This window comes from Temnothorax americanus, unplaced genomic scaffold (genome assembly GCF_048541705.1).
Source record: "Temnothorax americanus isolate GAGA-0224 unplaced genomic scaffold, ASM4854170v1 Scaffold27, whole genome shotgun sequence".
In the NCBI taxonomy this organism is placed as follows: Eukaryota; Metazoa; Arthropoda; class Insecta; order Hymenoptera; family Formicidae; genus Temnothorax; species Temnothorax americanus.
In genome coordinates this window covers 846,297-861,900 of record NW_027509411.1, presented here as the reverse complement: position 1 = coordinate 861,900, position 15,604 = coordinate 846,297, and the positions used below count along the sequence as shown (strand labels likewise).

General features: G+C 40.7%; 1 protein-coding gene across 1 annotated transcript in view; it reads right to left on the bottom strand.

Moving 5' to 3' along the window:
- Positions 1–923: 923 nt before the first annotated feature.
- Mam (neurogenic protein mastermind) overlaps positions 924–15,604 on the bottom strand; it is a 91,927-nt gene continuing 77,246 nt past the window's right edge. The window contains exons 4-7 of the mRNA XM_077409799.1: positions 12,542–12,722; positions 11,580–11,894; positions 10,145–10,399; positions 924–9,283 (exon numbers count right to left, since the gene is read on the bottom strand). Of these exons, the coding sequence (XP_077265925.1) occupies positions 9,045–9,283; positions 10,145–10,399; positions 11,580–11,894; positions 12,542–12,722 (990 nt within the window). The 3' untranslated portion in view covers positions 924–9,044. The remainder of the gene's footprint in view (positions 9,284–10,144; positions 10,400–11,579; positions 11,895–12,541; positions 12,723–15,604) is intronic.

Below are 15,604 nucleotides of genomic sequence, written 5' to 3'. Positions count from 1 at the left end.
ATACAGAATGTCTTATTTTAAATGTCCCAAGCAAATATCTCGAAAAATATAGATAATACGGAAAAATGTTTCAGACAAAAGTTGTAGGATCAAGGGGGACAAATAATGGTAAAATCAATTTTCGAAAAAAATCGATTTTTTTATATCACATAAAGGTCATCACTATTTTAAAATAAAATTGATGATTATTTTTACATATGATTATGTAAAAAAATACATATAAATATGATTTTTTAAATTATTTTACATGTAAAAGTATTAAAATAAAGTTATAAAAAAATTAAATGGTTTACGAGATATTTCATATTTTATTTTGACATTTTGACATGAAATATAAAACAGAATAATAAATTTCTTTCGTTAGTATATAGAATAACAATTAAAGTAATTTAAATCGACCTGATGACTGGCAATATATATAACGTCTTTCCGATATAAACATTGAAAAACTGTGAGCCAACTTGGTTTGTCGGATTCACACAGCACTTTTTTCAGATCGATATCGAGACATCATTAATTTTGACCATGGTTTTGGTCCGTTGATGTAATTTCTAAATTAAATAGTTTTTAATTTAGAAATTACATCAACGGACCAAAACCATGGTCAAAATTAATGATGTCTCGATATCGATCTGAAAAAAGTGCTGTGTGAATCCGACAAACCAAGTTGACAAACCATATTGCCAGTCAGGTCGATTTAAATTACTTTAAATAAAATATAAAACATCTCGTGTTAACTATTCGTTTTTTGATAACTGTACCTTAATCCTTTATATACAGAATAATATGATGAATCAATTGTAAAGAAAACATATCGTTGCTTTGCAAAAAAATTATGCAATTTCCAGTATGCAACTACACGTCTTCTTTATAATCGATAATCGATTTATGTATACACCGGAAGAAGGAATAATACTACAGAATTGCATATAAATTTGTTTATTATTATCTGTATAATATATTTGAAACAATATCATTCTACAACATTGCATAAAAATATACAAAGACATGAAAAAATGTCTTGACTCATTCGATAAAACATGTTCATGAATAATTGTCTAACGTTGCATCGCTGTTACTAGAAACGAAACGATTCGATATGTCGTTTGTAATTTGCAGTTTAATTAACTGATGTCGAATTGAAACAAAAATACTGAACTGTGAGAGTCTTACAATACATTCCATAAATATTTTTAAAAACAATTCAAATTTAGCTACAGGCAAATACAAATAATTTCAGTTTAATATTTATAATAGAAATAAGTTACAAATATTAAGCAAAACATCATTCCTGTAGGCCTATTATGTAACTCTTAACGACAGTTTCGTTATCGTTATATTGTCGTTACGCAGTTTTTTTTACTATATATAATATCTGCGCAACGCAAATATAACGACAACGAAACTGTTGTTAAGAGTTACAGAATAGGCCCACGGCGCTCGCAAATTAACGACATTATTTAGACTGCGTTTCGATATTCACTGCCAGTACTGAAAATCTATAGTTTATGTCACATATTACTATAGATTTTCAGTACCGGCATAGTGAATATCAAAACGCACACGGAGAGAATTTTTTGCTATATTTTACCGTTAAATTCATTACAAACTTGGGACGACTTGGCAACCAATCAAATATTATCAATAACGATAGGAATTTTTGAAATATACGGGACATTTTACAAACAACGTAATACAAGTTACCAAGCAGATTGGTAATTTTTGAAAAATTATTGAAATTGTAGTATATGTTTTACTAAAATTAATCAAACATATTTTATATTTTATTGTATAATAGATATTAATATTTTTATTATAGTAGATATTAATCAGAATAGCTCGCATAAAATTCTTCGTAATACACGTTGTCCCACGACTATCATAATTTTCAGGGTTAAAAGAAAATTCTCTCTGTGCAGTCTTAGAAAACAGATTTCTAAAAACAATTGAAATTAAAAATTACAGCGATCAAAAATGAATCAATTCTCACATTATGTTTCTTATGCAATGAAAGAAAATTACTGTGTTTCATCAATTTTTTTTGGAATGCGCTGCACAAGAAGCGTAAGTTTAATAATCAGATAAAGAAATAAGGACTCCCCGGGAGCAGGTATCTCGACTTTATCATAAACATGTTTAAAGAGTACGTAGGCCAGAAATAAAACTCGGTTTGAAACTTTGTAAAAACTTGTTTCGTCATTAACAAAGGATCCATTTCGTGCGTATTTGGTCGAATAATGAATTTCAAAATTTCTTGACGAAGTTTTAGCCGCATTCTCGTACGAACGCAATTACTGTTTTCTTTTGAGATCATTGATCGAAGGATAACAATGATAATTATATTAATAATAATAATAATAGTAATAATTAATAATATATAATGATAATCATATAATTATATTACTTAATAATAATAATAGTAATAAAAATAACTATCCGTAAAGTATCCCTTACCAGGAGAGATATATCTATAACTTATGTACATATCCCGTGCGTGTATGATCCTCACTCTGTTTCTTTTCTTTTTTTCTTTAAATTACGTATCGTTAAGATAATTTACTATTACTCAGCAACATAAATAATAATGTAACACTATTATTTACAAACTCGCTTTCTCTCTCTCTTTCTCTCGCTCGCTCGCTCGCACACACTCTTTCTATCTCATTCGTTCTTTCTTTCTTCCGCTCTCTCTTTATTGCTGCCTCGCTTAATCGCGCGCGTTGCATGCGGATCTGGTTCGATGATCGACGATGCACCTCTCGATCGCGAACGCGTGGCAATCGCGGAATTCTTCGTTTAATCCTTCGTTAACACTTTCCCAAGGAAATTACAAAAGGATCTATTTTTCTATCTATTCAACCTTGGTGGACATGGGAATCGAGTAAATAGCCATCCGTTAGATCGGGAAAGTATTAAAATCGACCGACGTCTCGCTGTTCTTCTAAACTTCTAGGTGTATGTGTGCGTGTGTGTGTGCTTTATTTTATTCATCGAGCGTTAATAATAATATATGTTATCACAAATCGTCGCGCGCGACTAGCGGTGGGGCATCGCTCCCGCGCCGCGGAAGCGATCCAGCGAAAGGAGAGGAGCTTCCGGTCGCGCTTTCCACGAAAGTGCGGCGCGAAATCGGCGCCGTCTTTCGCAGCTTCCTGAGGTATTACACACATACGCCGTGGATCTTACATGTGGAACAGGCAATTTTATAAACAGAGAAAAAGGATGATTTGAAAATATCTTTAGTTTCAACGTGAAAATCTTGAAATGAGATTATATTGCGTTAAATTTGCTTGAAGAAAACTTGCTTGAATGAAGTCATTAGATATATAGTTATATATAGTGCAACCCCAAGAAAAAAATGTTGAAACAAAAAGTTGAAATTCTTATGAAAAGATTATAATAGTGATGTTGCTTACATATGAAACAATCTATATCTTCTTACAAGAATCATTCTTATAAAAATTTCAACTTTTTATTTCAACATTTTTTTCTTGGAGTTGCACTATATATAATGACTTCATTCAAGCAAGTTTTCTTCAAGCAAGTTTGACGCAATACAATCTCATTTCAAGATTTCCACGTTGAAACTAAAGATAAATCAAGAACATTCTTTTTTTTTCTGTGTAACAATTCGGAGAACCGTCGTATCCTACCGCGAAATGCCGCGCGCCCTGATTCTCGGGGGGGGGGGAGGGGGTCGGTGCATCGCGATCCGTCTTGCCCTTCGAAAGCGATCCCGCTCTCTCGCCTCCGAATGCATCCGAGATTAGTCCGCGCGATCGTCGATCATCGCAATGTGACGCCAAAACGGAAACCGCCCGGCCGCGGCCGGTCCGTTTCGCGTCCGCTTTCCGTTATTATACGTTTTCTATCTACTTCTCTCCTTTCCCGTGTCTACGTATTTACAGCGACGAAGGAAAAGAAACCGATGCGCCGCGCGTCATCGTCGCGCGTGGCCTCTTCATCGATAATCGCCTAAACTCACTTCTCTCCTCCTCCTCCTCCTCTCTTTTTGTTTTATATATATATGTATATCAAAACCATTTCGCGTAGAAATACTGATCCCACTAAATGTCCCTCGCGGTGGTTAATTGATATCTAAATTTTCAGTAGACCGTCTTACGACAGTCTTCTCTCGTTTCAGGATGAACTTCTCTCTCCTTCGTCGTTTCTCGCGATAAAAAAAGAATTGAAGACTGCGAGGGAAGAAAAGGATTCCCGACGAAGAGAAGGCAAATGCCGAACAACCCGCCCGTATTAACCTAGACAGCACGCATGTCCAAAATCGGGACATAAGACGTCTTAAAGGTATGTTTAAGACATCTTTAAGACGTCTTATGATACGATGTCTAAAAGACGCGTTTGTTTAAACGCTTATTATCGAGATCGAAGGTTCTCCACGACACCGCGAGCATATTATCCCTCATTCGTGCGCCCCGCGCCGTTGCGTCGCGAAAGGTCAACGCGGTAATTGATATCGCGTTTGACAATAGAGGACTTTCGCGAGTGGCTCGAGCCCGTCGTCATCATGTCGGAGCATTGTCGCGAGGAAATGTGCGAATGCGGCGTCGTCGGCCAGTGGATCGTTGTTCTGCTCGTGCACCGCTTTGGATCGATAAAAACGTAGCTCGTGCGAGACGCCTGCAGCAGATTCGAACGAACGAAACGAGTGACGAGCCATAAGTACCTGAACGACTATAAGCGCTAACGCGACTTCCGGGGAACCATTTTCGGACACGCTTCGTCGAGGTCGACGCTTCCGCGCGCTTCGTCGTTGATGTGTAAATCGGGAATCCGGGACGATATTGACGCAATTAAACAGGACGGGATCAACCAGGTGTGAACGGGTGAGAATGATCGAAACTCGTCTCGGAGAGGACGACGATGACGACGATGGCGATGACAAAACGCGCAAGTTCCGGGATGCACGAAATTGAACAGGGCCGAGCACGTGGAGCAATTACTTTATCACGATCGCAATTCCGCGAGGAGCCGGAACGGCGAATTGACATTTTCGGGGTACGCGATTCTCGCCAAGCTATCCCTTTCCCCGCCATCGCCGTCGCCGCCGCCCTTGTAATCCTTATCCCTCAACGCAGCGGCGGCGGCGCCGGCGGCTCCTACCTACCTACCCCCTTGCTCCCATTCTCAGCCTGCTCGTTTTCTCTCCCTCTCGATGATATTGATCCTCCTGTCGCGAGGCCCACCCACGAGCAGCAACATTAGGCTGCCATTCGACCTAGTGTAAAACCGTATCGCAGATGGAGACGCGCGAATTTGACCTAAACCCCCGTGAGCCTACTGCGTGACTCTCAACGATAGTTTTGTTATCGTTATATTGTCGTTGCGCAGTCTTTTTCTACCGTATATATTATAATATCTGCGCAACGCAAATAAACGATAATGAAACTGTCGTTAAGAGTTATCAACCCCCTGTTTCGCCCGACGATTTTTCGTATGGAACGAAACAGTGCCGTAGGAAAATGAAAGAAAATGAAACAAAATTTGGGATCGTTTTTTTTTGTAAGCCGCAAAAGGAAAGACGTATGCGGCTGGCAAACGAAAATCCCGATTCCAATTCTTGCGGAGAGGGGGAAAGGGGGTATAGTAACGAGATATATTGGGAAAGAGATAAAGCAGGGATGCATAGTAGAAAGTATCGCGTTGCACGCCGATCGCGAAACACTCGCGTTATTGGCGGCGGGATAACGTGCCGGATAACGCGCATTAATTTTCGGACGGATCGATACGCGATAAGCCGCCGATGGTTTATCGTCTCTGGGATTTTCCGCGTGGCGAAACGGATCGAATTTATCTTGTTCGGCTAATCATGGAGTTTCCGATAACGCGTCGTTACTGACGGCAACGTGACGTCACTGACGAGACGGAGATTTTGGAAAAGTTCGAAAAGTTTCGGTGAAGAGATATATATATCTTTGTAGGAACTCAACGCTTTTTATTAATAACAATTCAACATGGAATTTATCCTATATACGAAATGCCCGTGTTATATAATGTTTCTTTTATAAATATTTATAAATAATACGATATATATATGCGTCCCAACCAAGGTCACCCTCGAGAAATTAACACGTCGCAACCTTCGCCTCGATTCGCTCCTTTCACGATCGATTATCGACAGTGTGAAAAAATCAATGTTTTCAACGATGCAGCATCGCGATTACCTGTCCTGTCTATGCGTACGTGCGTAGGTTCCCTTTGCGCAAAACCTCGTACAATGTTGACACCGTGTGGCTAATTGTCTAAAAAGTCGGTAACAAACGGCTCAAATTGTTTTTTTATTTTTGTTAGGCACATTGCTTCCTTCTCCGCAATCCGTTCAAAAAAGAGAGACAACGATCCACTGTGACAATCGACATCACGCACTTTGCTCTCTCGGTTGGTCCCTGATGCTCTTTCCTATAACAATGCGCAATTCTACCTCCTCGCTCTTCTCTTTTCTTCCGTCCCCTCCCCTCGCTCGCGTGAAACGTACAAAACGGACAAACCAATATAATAGATTTTCGTCGATTTTTCTCAAAGATTTTACAAAGGTATTGACGTGAGAATCAGACCTCAAATCTTCTTCTTCTTTTTTTTCTCCTTTCCCCCCTTTTTTAGATTATGTTTTGTGGCCCCAATATTTTACAAGATAGTGTCACCCCACCCGATTGAAAGAAATTTAAAAAATGATTATTATTATTAATATTATTATCTTCTAATCCACTTGGCGCGGGACTCGCTAATTTCTAGCAAAAAGTCGCGGACAAGCGACAATAAAATCCGATCGGAAGTCTTCGTGCACACTTTCGGCGAACGGTCGAGGATGTGCTCTTCTGCGAATGTACATATAAGCGCGGGATTCAATATCTGCTTCTCTTATATTATAACATTAATAATCCTTTCTGTCGTGTATTCTTTTTTTCCTTTTAAAAACAGTACTTTTGATTAGACGAACCACAGATCGCTATCTTTTTGTTATCTATGGAATGTATCGCTATGGAAGAATAGTCACAGATTCCTTTTTCTCTCTCTCTCTCTCTCTCTCTCTCTCTCTCTCTCTCTCTCTCTCTCTGCCTCCCTTGTAGCATCGAACTACATTGCGATTTGTTATACATCGTTAACAGTTCCGAATACATACGAACACAAAGCGGAAACTTTGAGATTTTGTTCGTTATTCATGATTTCTTAAAAATCCGGAATAAAGTATAAGAAGTCACCGTTTAACGAAATAAATAAAAAAAAGGACAGAATGGTGAATATATTTCGACGATACACTCCGCGCAAATTCCCGAGAAACGATTGCCCCTTTTAGAAAATACGAGTAGTTCGCCGCGTCGAAAATGGAATCTACCTCACCGTGATTATTTTGTGTGCAGCTTCGACATAGCGCGACACAGCACATTCGGTATTGAAACTTAATAAATATATATACCGATCGACAAATGTGCTCTGTCGGCTGATACATTCGTTTTCACGTCTTTTATCACACGCTCCCTCTCAGCCGCGCATAGTTTCTTCGTGCACGCGTCTCCACTTGCATATTACCATCGTCGTTAATCACTATTATCATCATAATATTTATCTATATATTTTAGGTTCCTTATTCTTATGTAATCTGCTAAACTGTGCGACCTTAACGCCTCGAAATTCTTCTAGTTTTTTTAATATCTATGTACAATTACGAATCCTTTTATCCTTGTATTAGCGCTAACAATGCAGTTTAGGAGGAAGTTCTTTTTCTCATCCTTCTTATCGTAAGAATCTCCCGATGTACGGACCCGATCAGATCAGCGTACGCGATTTTTCACGTCGCGCGACGCAAACTCATAAAAATGAATTGAATGTTTGATAATTGACTTGCTGTTAATTGTAAATATGCCGTTAATGGCATAATTAAATACGCTACCTTCTATAATCGTTAGGTTACTACATTATTATTTTCATAATAATGTAATAATATAACGATATATGATTACGTTATTATGATATAATAATATAATATATAATCGTTACATTGTTACATTATTATCCTTATAAAGTATTAACGCTCGGCCGAGCTCGTCGATCCAGAAATCTTGGAGGTTTTTCAACAACGATCCGGCGCAAGGTAACCAGTTTTTGTCGGCCGAATATAGGTTCAGTCGAGTAAACCCTAATCGCGGCCTTCGTACAATATCTCTATCTACTCGCGCAGATTTCGACGTGAAAAATCAAGAGAGAGGAGAATCGTCTTGCGGAATGCCCGTCGAAGTCATCGCAGTTTCGTCGAAGTCGTCGACGCGAGCACTCGAAAATTTATCGATCGTTCTCGATATTAGCCGGCCGTGGGCGAACTTGAAAATAAAATAGGAACCGCGGTCTCTCGCGATGTTTTGTCCTCCTTCAAAGTGCGGCATTGTTGCCCGACAAGAAAACGAGAGATAGAACGATTTCCACGTACCTCTTGATATCCCACGCTACCACGTCACCACGGGCTAAACTCCCTCGCCCTTCGGCGGTTATTATTACAAAATTAAATTTTACTAAAATGTGATTGCTTAGAAGAATAGTCGGCGGCCGCGGAAGCGGTGACCGAGAATGCACTACGACCGGCTGTGGGACGTTGTCGCTCCAGTGGGTAACTGTCACTCTCACAATTGCCTGTTCTCAAATACAACAAAGTACCTGCATATCACCAACCTGCGTCCGTTTCCTCAGCGTCGAGTTCAAAAGAGTCAGCAAATTTCTTTATTATATTACTATTTTCATCGATCGTTCCGTTTAGAACTCTCATAAGATTCGAAGATCGAAAAAGGACATTCGGGTCAACGCTCTCTTCCAAAAAGGTACTGACAAAGAAATCAATTCGAATGATACAATGAGGGAAATCACGATGAAAAGCAGGTCGATACGCGGACAGACGAAAAGAAATTCGTCGATATCGTCGCGCCAAGTAAATACTTTAGGGGGACAGTCGGTCTCACTCGTCAGCCATTCCTAGTAAAACCGGCATACCGCCAGACACCGACATCTGAACCGACCACACAGCAGGCGTGGTCCCATTACATCATCGCATCGAGATTAAAACCGGAGTCGAGAGAATTAAGCAGCTCTTGGGCGCTGAAGTTCGACGTGTCTCCCGGAGGAAGGTTCTCCAGGAATTCGAGAGTAAAGTCAGGGGCCACGGACGGATCCGTAGTTGCGGCTGGTGGCGGCGGCTGAGTGTGCTGCTGCGGTGGTGGTAGACTGCGCACTCCCGGACTGCCTCCGCCGTACTGCTGATGTGGATGCAAGGGAGAACCTAAACATACAATTCATCAAATCCAATTAAATGTGCCCTAATATCGCTATGGGTACAAAATACTCAGGGCACAAAATACGGGACAGATAATCTCACACGGAGATTCCGATTGATATTCTCTAAATCTCATAGAGTGGTTTCTAATATATTAGAATGATTGCGATAGCCACTCTAAAAGAGAGGGTTGTCACTCTAATTTGAGTAAATACGGGCACTCATATAAGGTAGGAGTGAATTTTTCACTCAAATTTTTAGAGCACCTATTCCAACGTAGTGATACGATCTCACTCTAAGGGTCAAGCACATAACATTACGTAGCGATATACGACAGTCGTAGTCGTGAACGTAAGTAACGCACAAGCTTTGACGTATTCTGATTGTCAGAATACGCCAAAGCTTGTGCGTTACTTACGTTCACGACTACGACTGTCGTATATCGCTTCGCAATGTTATGTGCTTCGGCTCTAAAACTATAGTGAATCATGATTCACTAAAGATCAACTGATAAATGACTCTAACAGAGTGAAATTTTCTATTCAAAATTGTAGAGTGACATAATTCGACTTCTATGGACACTGATCTACTGCATTCGAAAATAGTGTCCTTTTACTCAAATGGAATGCGATTTCACTCCAACTTATAAAGCGCAATTTTACTCTTTCTTAGAGTGGTGAATCACTCGAAGTGCACAGGCTCAATTTTCACTTTTCGTTACACTTGCATTTTATTTGTTTTGTGTGATATTCCTCTCTTCGACTTTCAGAGAGTAAGTATGACCAATAAAAAAAATTGACCCTCCAATACGTCGTAACATTATTGTTTCTGATGTAGTCTCCTTGAGATATCTTATGGATAACTTACCGGTTCCGGTAACGTTGACCGAATTTACGGATGTTGTCTGTGACATTTGCATCTGCAACGACATCTGATTGTTGTTCTGTTGCATGGCCAGCGTTTGCTGTTGATGCTGTTGCGTCAACAGCTGCTGCATCTGCGTGCTGTTGGCCATCCCCGAGCCGGCTAGACCGCCGTTTTGCGAGCGGATTAATTGTTGATGTTGCATCTGCGCCGCGGTCATTTGCATTGTGCCACCCGCGCCACCCATGCCGAAAGCACCTGCAAAAAATTGTACGATCCGATAAAATCCCCGCATGTCAATTCTGCGAAATAATTTTGACAAATAATAGCGAGTAAAAATTCGCCGGGACGCGCTTAACTCTCTATGAATATAATTTGCATTTATGCGCGTTCGTATCCAAACAAAACGAAGCGACACGGGCATTCGCGTTTTCCGACGGAAACGAGGGCTTCGCTCGCAAGAGCGAACCCCCCGCGAACTGACGCGAAATGAGTTCTGACATCGGCAACCACTAATTCGCGACCATCAATACGATGGCACATCCGGCGACTCTATAGAGGAAGTTCGGGTAAAGTGAAATACTCTTATAAATAAAACCACCGTGATATTTAAAATATTAAGTGTCACAATCTAGCAGTGGAATTACTGGTTGCCGGCCCCATAATCTAACATACAAAGCGGTAGCGTGGTACATACAACGTGTCGTTAAATAACAAATTAAAATGGAAAATTTGGGGTGTATCGCATACAGCGTGAGGTTAGTAAACTTTTATTTTGCAGTTAACCTTCTTAATCGCTTTTTGTTGCATGCAAAACTAAAGTAGAACTTTAGTGTAGTATACTTAGCAAGTGTCATATGGTGTACATTTCTATTTTATACGACGAAAAGGTAAAAATAGTGATGTCGGACAAGTCGAGATAATTCTCTTTCTTAAATGCGTTTTATTTTACGAGTAAAGTTTATGAGTAAATGGTTTATATTATTTTGAGTATATATTATTACATTAATAAAAAAGTTTTAACCATGTTTCATACATTTTTATATAACAATGTTATAAAAATTACAGTTTGCAATAAAATAAATGTATAATTTAATAATTATTATAAACTATTTTATTATTAACACCTTAATCTTATAATTAATACTTTGAAACACGGTAAAAATTATTTTTTTTTGTAAGAAATGAAGTAGTTTACCTTGCTCGACAAAGTTCAAATTAACCGACAAAAATCTACCTTCAAAAATTTTGCTATAACATTTAACTCACTATAAATAAACGAAATTGATTAAGAACACGTTGTAAAACAAACATTTGGCATTACAACTCAGCGTAAACAAAGTTCAATTATCATTAATAGTTTTCAAGTTATATTGAAAAAGACTTAGGGTGGTTCAAAATACCACTCTTTCTTTTTTTTTCTTTTTCTCTTTCTCACCTTGGTGACCTTGCTGGTTGAATTGTGAGCGCATTTGCGCCTGAAAGCCTTGCTGCTGTTGCATCAAAACGTGTCGCCACTCCTGCTGGGCGCCGCGACCCGCGATGCTGTTCCCAAGGCCGTCCGGAGGGCCGACGCTAACGTTGGGCGGCCGTTGATTGTTGGTTCTCGGGTAGCCTAGCCGCTGGTGCATCTGATGCATCCCGCCGATGGCGGCCATTCCGCCGCCGCCCATGTACATATTACCACCGGCTGCATGTAACGCCTGCTGCTGCTGCTGCTGCTGTTGCGCCATTTGCGGCCTCATCATCGGACCTGCGAAAAACATCCACACGTACCATAATGCCGGGACGTTGCTTAGCGTTGCTTAGCTGTTGTTACTTAAACTCGAAAACTGCGAGAATGAAGAATGTTTTGCGGCCGAGTCGAATGCATTAAATTCAACCAAATCGAGACTGCGAATTGTGACGGCGCGTTACGATAAAATTTTAAAGGAGAGAGCGCGCGCGCGCGCGGCGAGGATCTGCAGATTTCCTTCGGTTTGGATAGAATCTCGGGAAAACCGGCGTCGACCCGATCAATAGGAGAGTCTTGTAGAGGCCAAGATATATAAGGATAGTTTCGACTCCCTCCGTCTCCTCGATACCCCTTGCCTGCCTCCTCGGCCTTTCTCCCTCTAGCTTGGAGCGAATCCAGCGGAACGTCAGCATCACGTTTACGCTCGGTTGAATTCTTTCCGCGGTAATATTCAACAACGTGTAACCCGCGCCAAGATGTTGAACAACGGTAAACACGAAATATCTGCTTATCGCCAAGCAACGGATCTTATTGCTGTATTATTGCTAATTTTTTTTTCGCGAAATTATCCAGTTCTTATATGTCGAGATCTGGATATTAAACTGTAAGGTAGAAACGAACAAACGTGTAACGGGGCCGGTGAGATTATTTCTCATCGAACTTACCCGACGGCGGCATAGGTTGTTGCGTAACTCTGCGCATGGGTCCGGCATTGGCGAACCTCGCTTGCTGACCCATACCAATACTGGCGTGCATCATCTGTGCCTGAGCCGCGGCCTTGTATTCGGGCGGTGGCGGCCTTACACTTCCCATTCCACCCGCCATATGCTGTTGCTGCTGCATCACCTGTAACAGCAGAGACGCACGAAAATCAGAAAAAAAAATACAAGAATGATATGTAAAGCGACCTGACAGAGACAATAAGACGTTCTAATCTTAATTTAACTAAATTTTAGAACGTTCTAGAAATATCGTGTGCTAGAAATATCATCTTATCGCATCTCCAAAGGCAAACACACATTCACGTGTCCCATTTTTGGTGATTCGCTTCGAACGGTGAGACTAGGAAAGTCGTCTCCGACGCCGTGCGCCGGTGCGAAAATCGGCGAGAGCGCGCCTGAAAATCGCAACGCGCCACGCGCGATTTTAAGCTCGGTTCTTTCGCGGAGCCTCGAGAGAGCGAGAGAGCAGAAGGGCGTTGCTCGCCTAATCGCAGGTTGTTGCTCGGTCGAGAGTGGAAAGAGACGGCCGGCGCGACGAACGAGAGGAAGCGAGCGGAGGAGAGAGCGGCGCGAGAGGGGACGAGCGAAAGGGTGAACGTATCCGAACGGCGCGGCGCGGCGTGGAAAGCGACAGGCGGGCTCTCCGATTCGACTGCATCGGCGATTCCCGCGTATCGGCCACCGCCTGCATTGTCGTCTCTCCCTCGCCTCGGACTTTCCTCTCGCGGCCGCGTAACACCAGGAAGCGGGAAACGCAATCCCGGATGCTCTTGCGCAACAAGATCGCCGCCCCGTCACCACCGCTGATCCCGCTAAATCGCGCGCGCAGCGATGCGCTCAACGCGATCGCAATAAGTCACCGATTACGAGCGTCATTAATCACAGGAGAGAAGAAAGTTATACTTGCTCTTTCACTCGCGGGGGGTTTAAAAAAGTTTCTGAGAGTATTGAAAGTATTTCCCGTTGTTTTTTCCTTTCGTCATCGATTCTATCTGTGCCATGCGAGCCGATTTCGTAATTTTGCAAAAAGTTACCGAAGTATTTATCATTTCGATTTGCATTTATGGTACCGCTATGGCATGAGAGATCGAATGGGTTTCTGTTACGAGCCCGGGCAATTCCTAGAACTCATAGATGACGTTATACGATGATGTTCCTGTTGTTCCGCGCACGTTAACTATCCTAATGGATCGGAATGGATACGGGACCGATCATCTCGTCAATTCCAATATCATCGCGAGGCTACGAGTAAGCGCTAAACGAGATCTCGCGCTTGTACATATTGCGGGTGAGTGCGGAAAACCATAAGAGAACATACCGTGAATTCCGATAAAGATATATCACTCTATCATTTATAACACTTTCCGCATTATGTTAAAGACATTATTAGTACAATAGAATAATTACTGCAATAAAACATAATAAATATAATTATAAATAAAATATAATTCAATATATATAAATATTGTAGCATGCAAGAGTATATTGATAAGGAACTGTGATTCAATTAAGATGAAGTGATTCAAGATGAAGCGATCCAAGAATTAGCCGCAAGAATTATACCTCCTCAATTCATTGAAACTGTTCTGTCTACTAATAATCAATTGCATGAGCATTATACATGTATGTAAAAATGTGTTTCGAAAGAAAGCAATCGATTCGCGCATATTAACGTTGACCGAGCACTCCATGCCCGGGATAAAATTATTGGGCTGGCCGCGCGCGCCGTTCTGGATGATGCACCGCAGCACCGCTTTATCGTCTGCAGCTCATCCCTGGTAGAACGGGATGACTAACCAACTGCGCGAAACATACAATTAGTAACTGGAGCACGAGCGACCGTCGTCTTTGGTACCTTAGCATTATCGAGATAACAATAGGGCTGTTGCGGACTGAGGACTGAGTCATCCGCCGATAAGCGACTACGCGACACTCCGAGATCTCGACGAGCAGCTTCGTGTACGCAATTTCGCAATTGCTAGATCGATTTCCCGGTGTGTGTGAAGCTATAGCGTCTCATTTTGCGGAAACTCACAAATTATTGAGAGTTCTGACTTCCTTTTTAATAGTTCTAGAGTTCTTGCTAGTTTAAACAAATAGTTCTGGCTTTTAAAGCCAAAAAACGCATCAGTACAAACTGAGACGCTATTAGGTTCACGCAGCGTCTCACTTTGTCCTACACAAGTTCCACTACTGTATATCTCATCAGATTTTGCGAGATCTATAGTTCTATAACAGTTCTATAAAGAGTTCTGCCATATAAAAGCAAACAATTAATTATAAGGTACTAAAAAAAATTACAATGTAACGAGTATACCGAGTTGAGACGCCAGTTGAAATCTTGGAGTTCTGGCTTATATAAAATATTTTTCGTATAGTTCTGAACATATAAAAGCAATTTCTAAAGAGTTCCGTTGGCAATGTTGTAAAATTTTTAAATAAATTAATAACGCTTGAAAGTCAGGAATTTATCGAAAATAGGTGAGACGCTGGCCGTATTTCGACAGTTCTGCAAGTTTTATTATAATTTTCGTACAGTTCTAAAAGTGTTTTAACGTTTTCTAAAGAGTTCTGGCGATAAACATTATTTAATCATTTTTTAAATCATATAAAAGCAATTTATATGCTCAGAACTACTCGAAAAATATTTTACATAAACCGGAACTCCGAGATTTCAACTGGCGTCTCAACTCGGTATACTCGTTACATTGTAATTTTTTTTAGTACCTTATAATTAATTTTTTGCTTTTATATGGCAGAACTCTTTATAGAACTGTTATAGAACTATAGATCTCGCAAAATCTGATGAGATACAGTAGTGGAACTTGTGTAGGACAAAGTGAGACGCTGCGTGAACCTAATAGCGTCTCAGTTTGTACTGACGCGTTTTTTGGCTTTAAAAGCCAGAACTATTTGTTTAAACTAGCAGGAACTCTAGAACTATTGAAAAAGAAGTCAGAACTCTCAATAATTTGTGAGTTTCCGCAAAATGAGACGCTAGCTTCA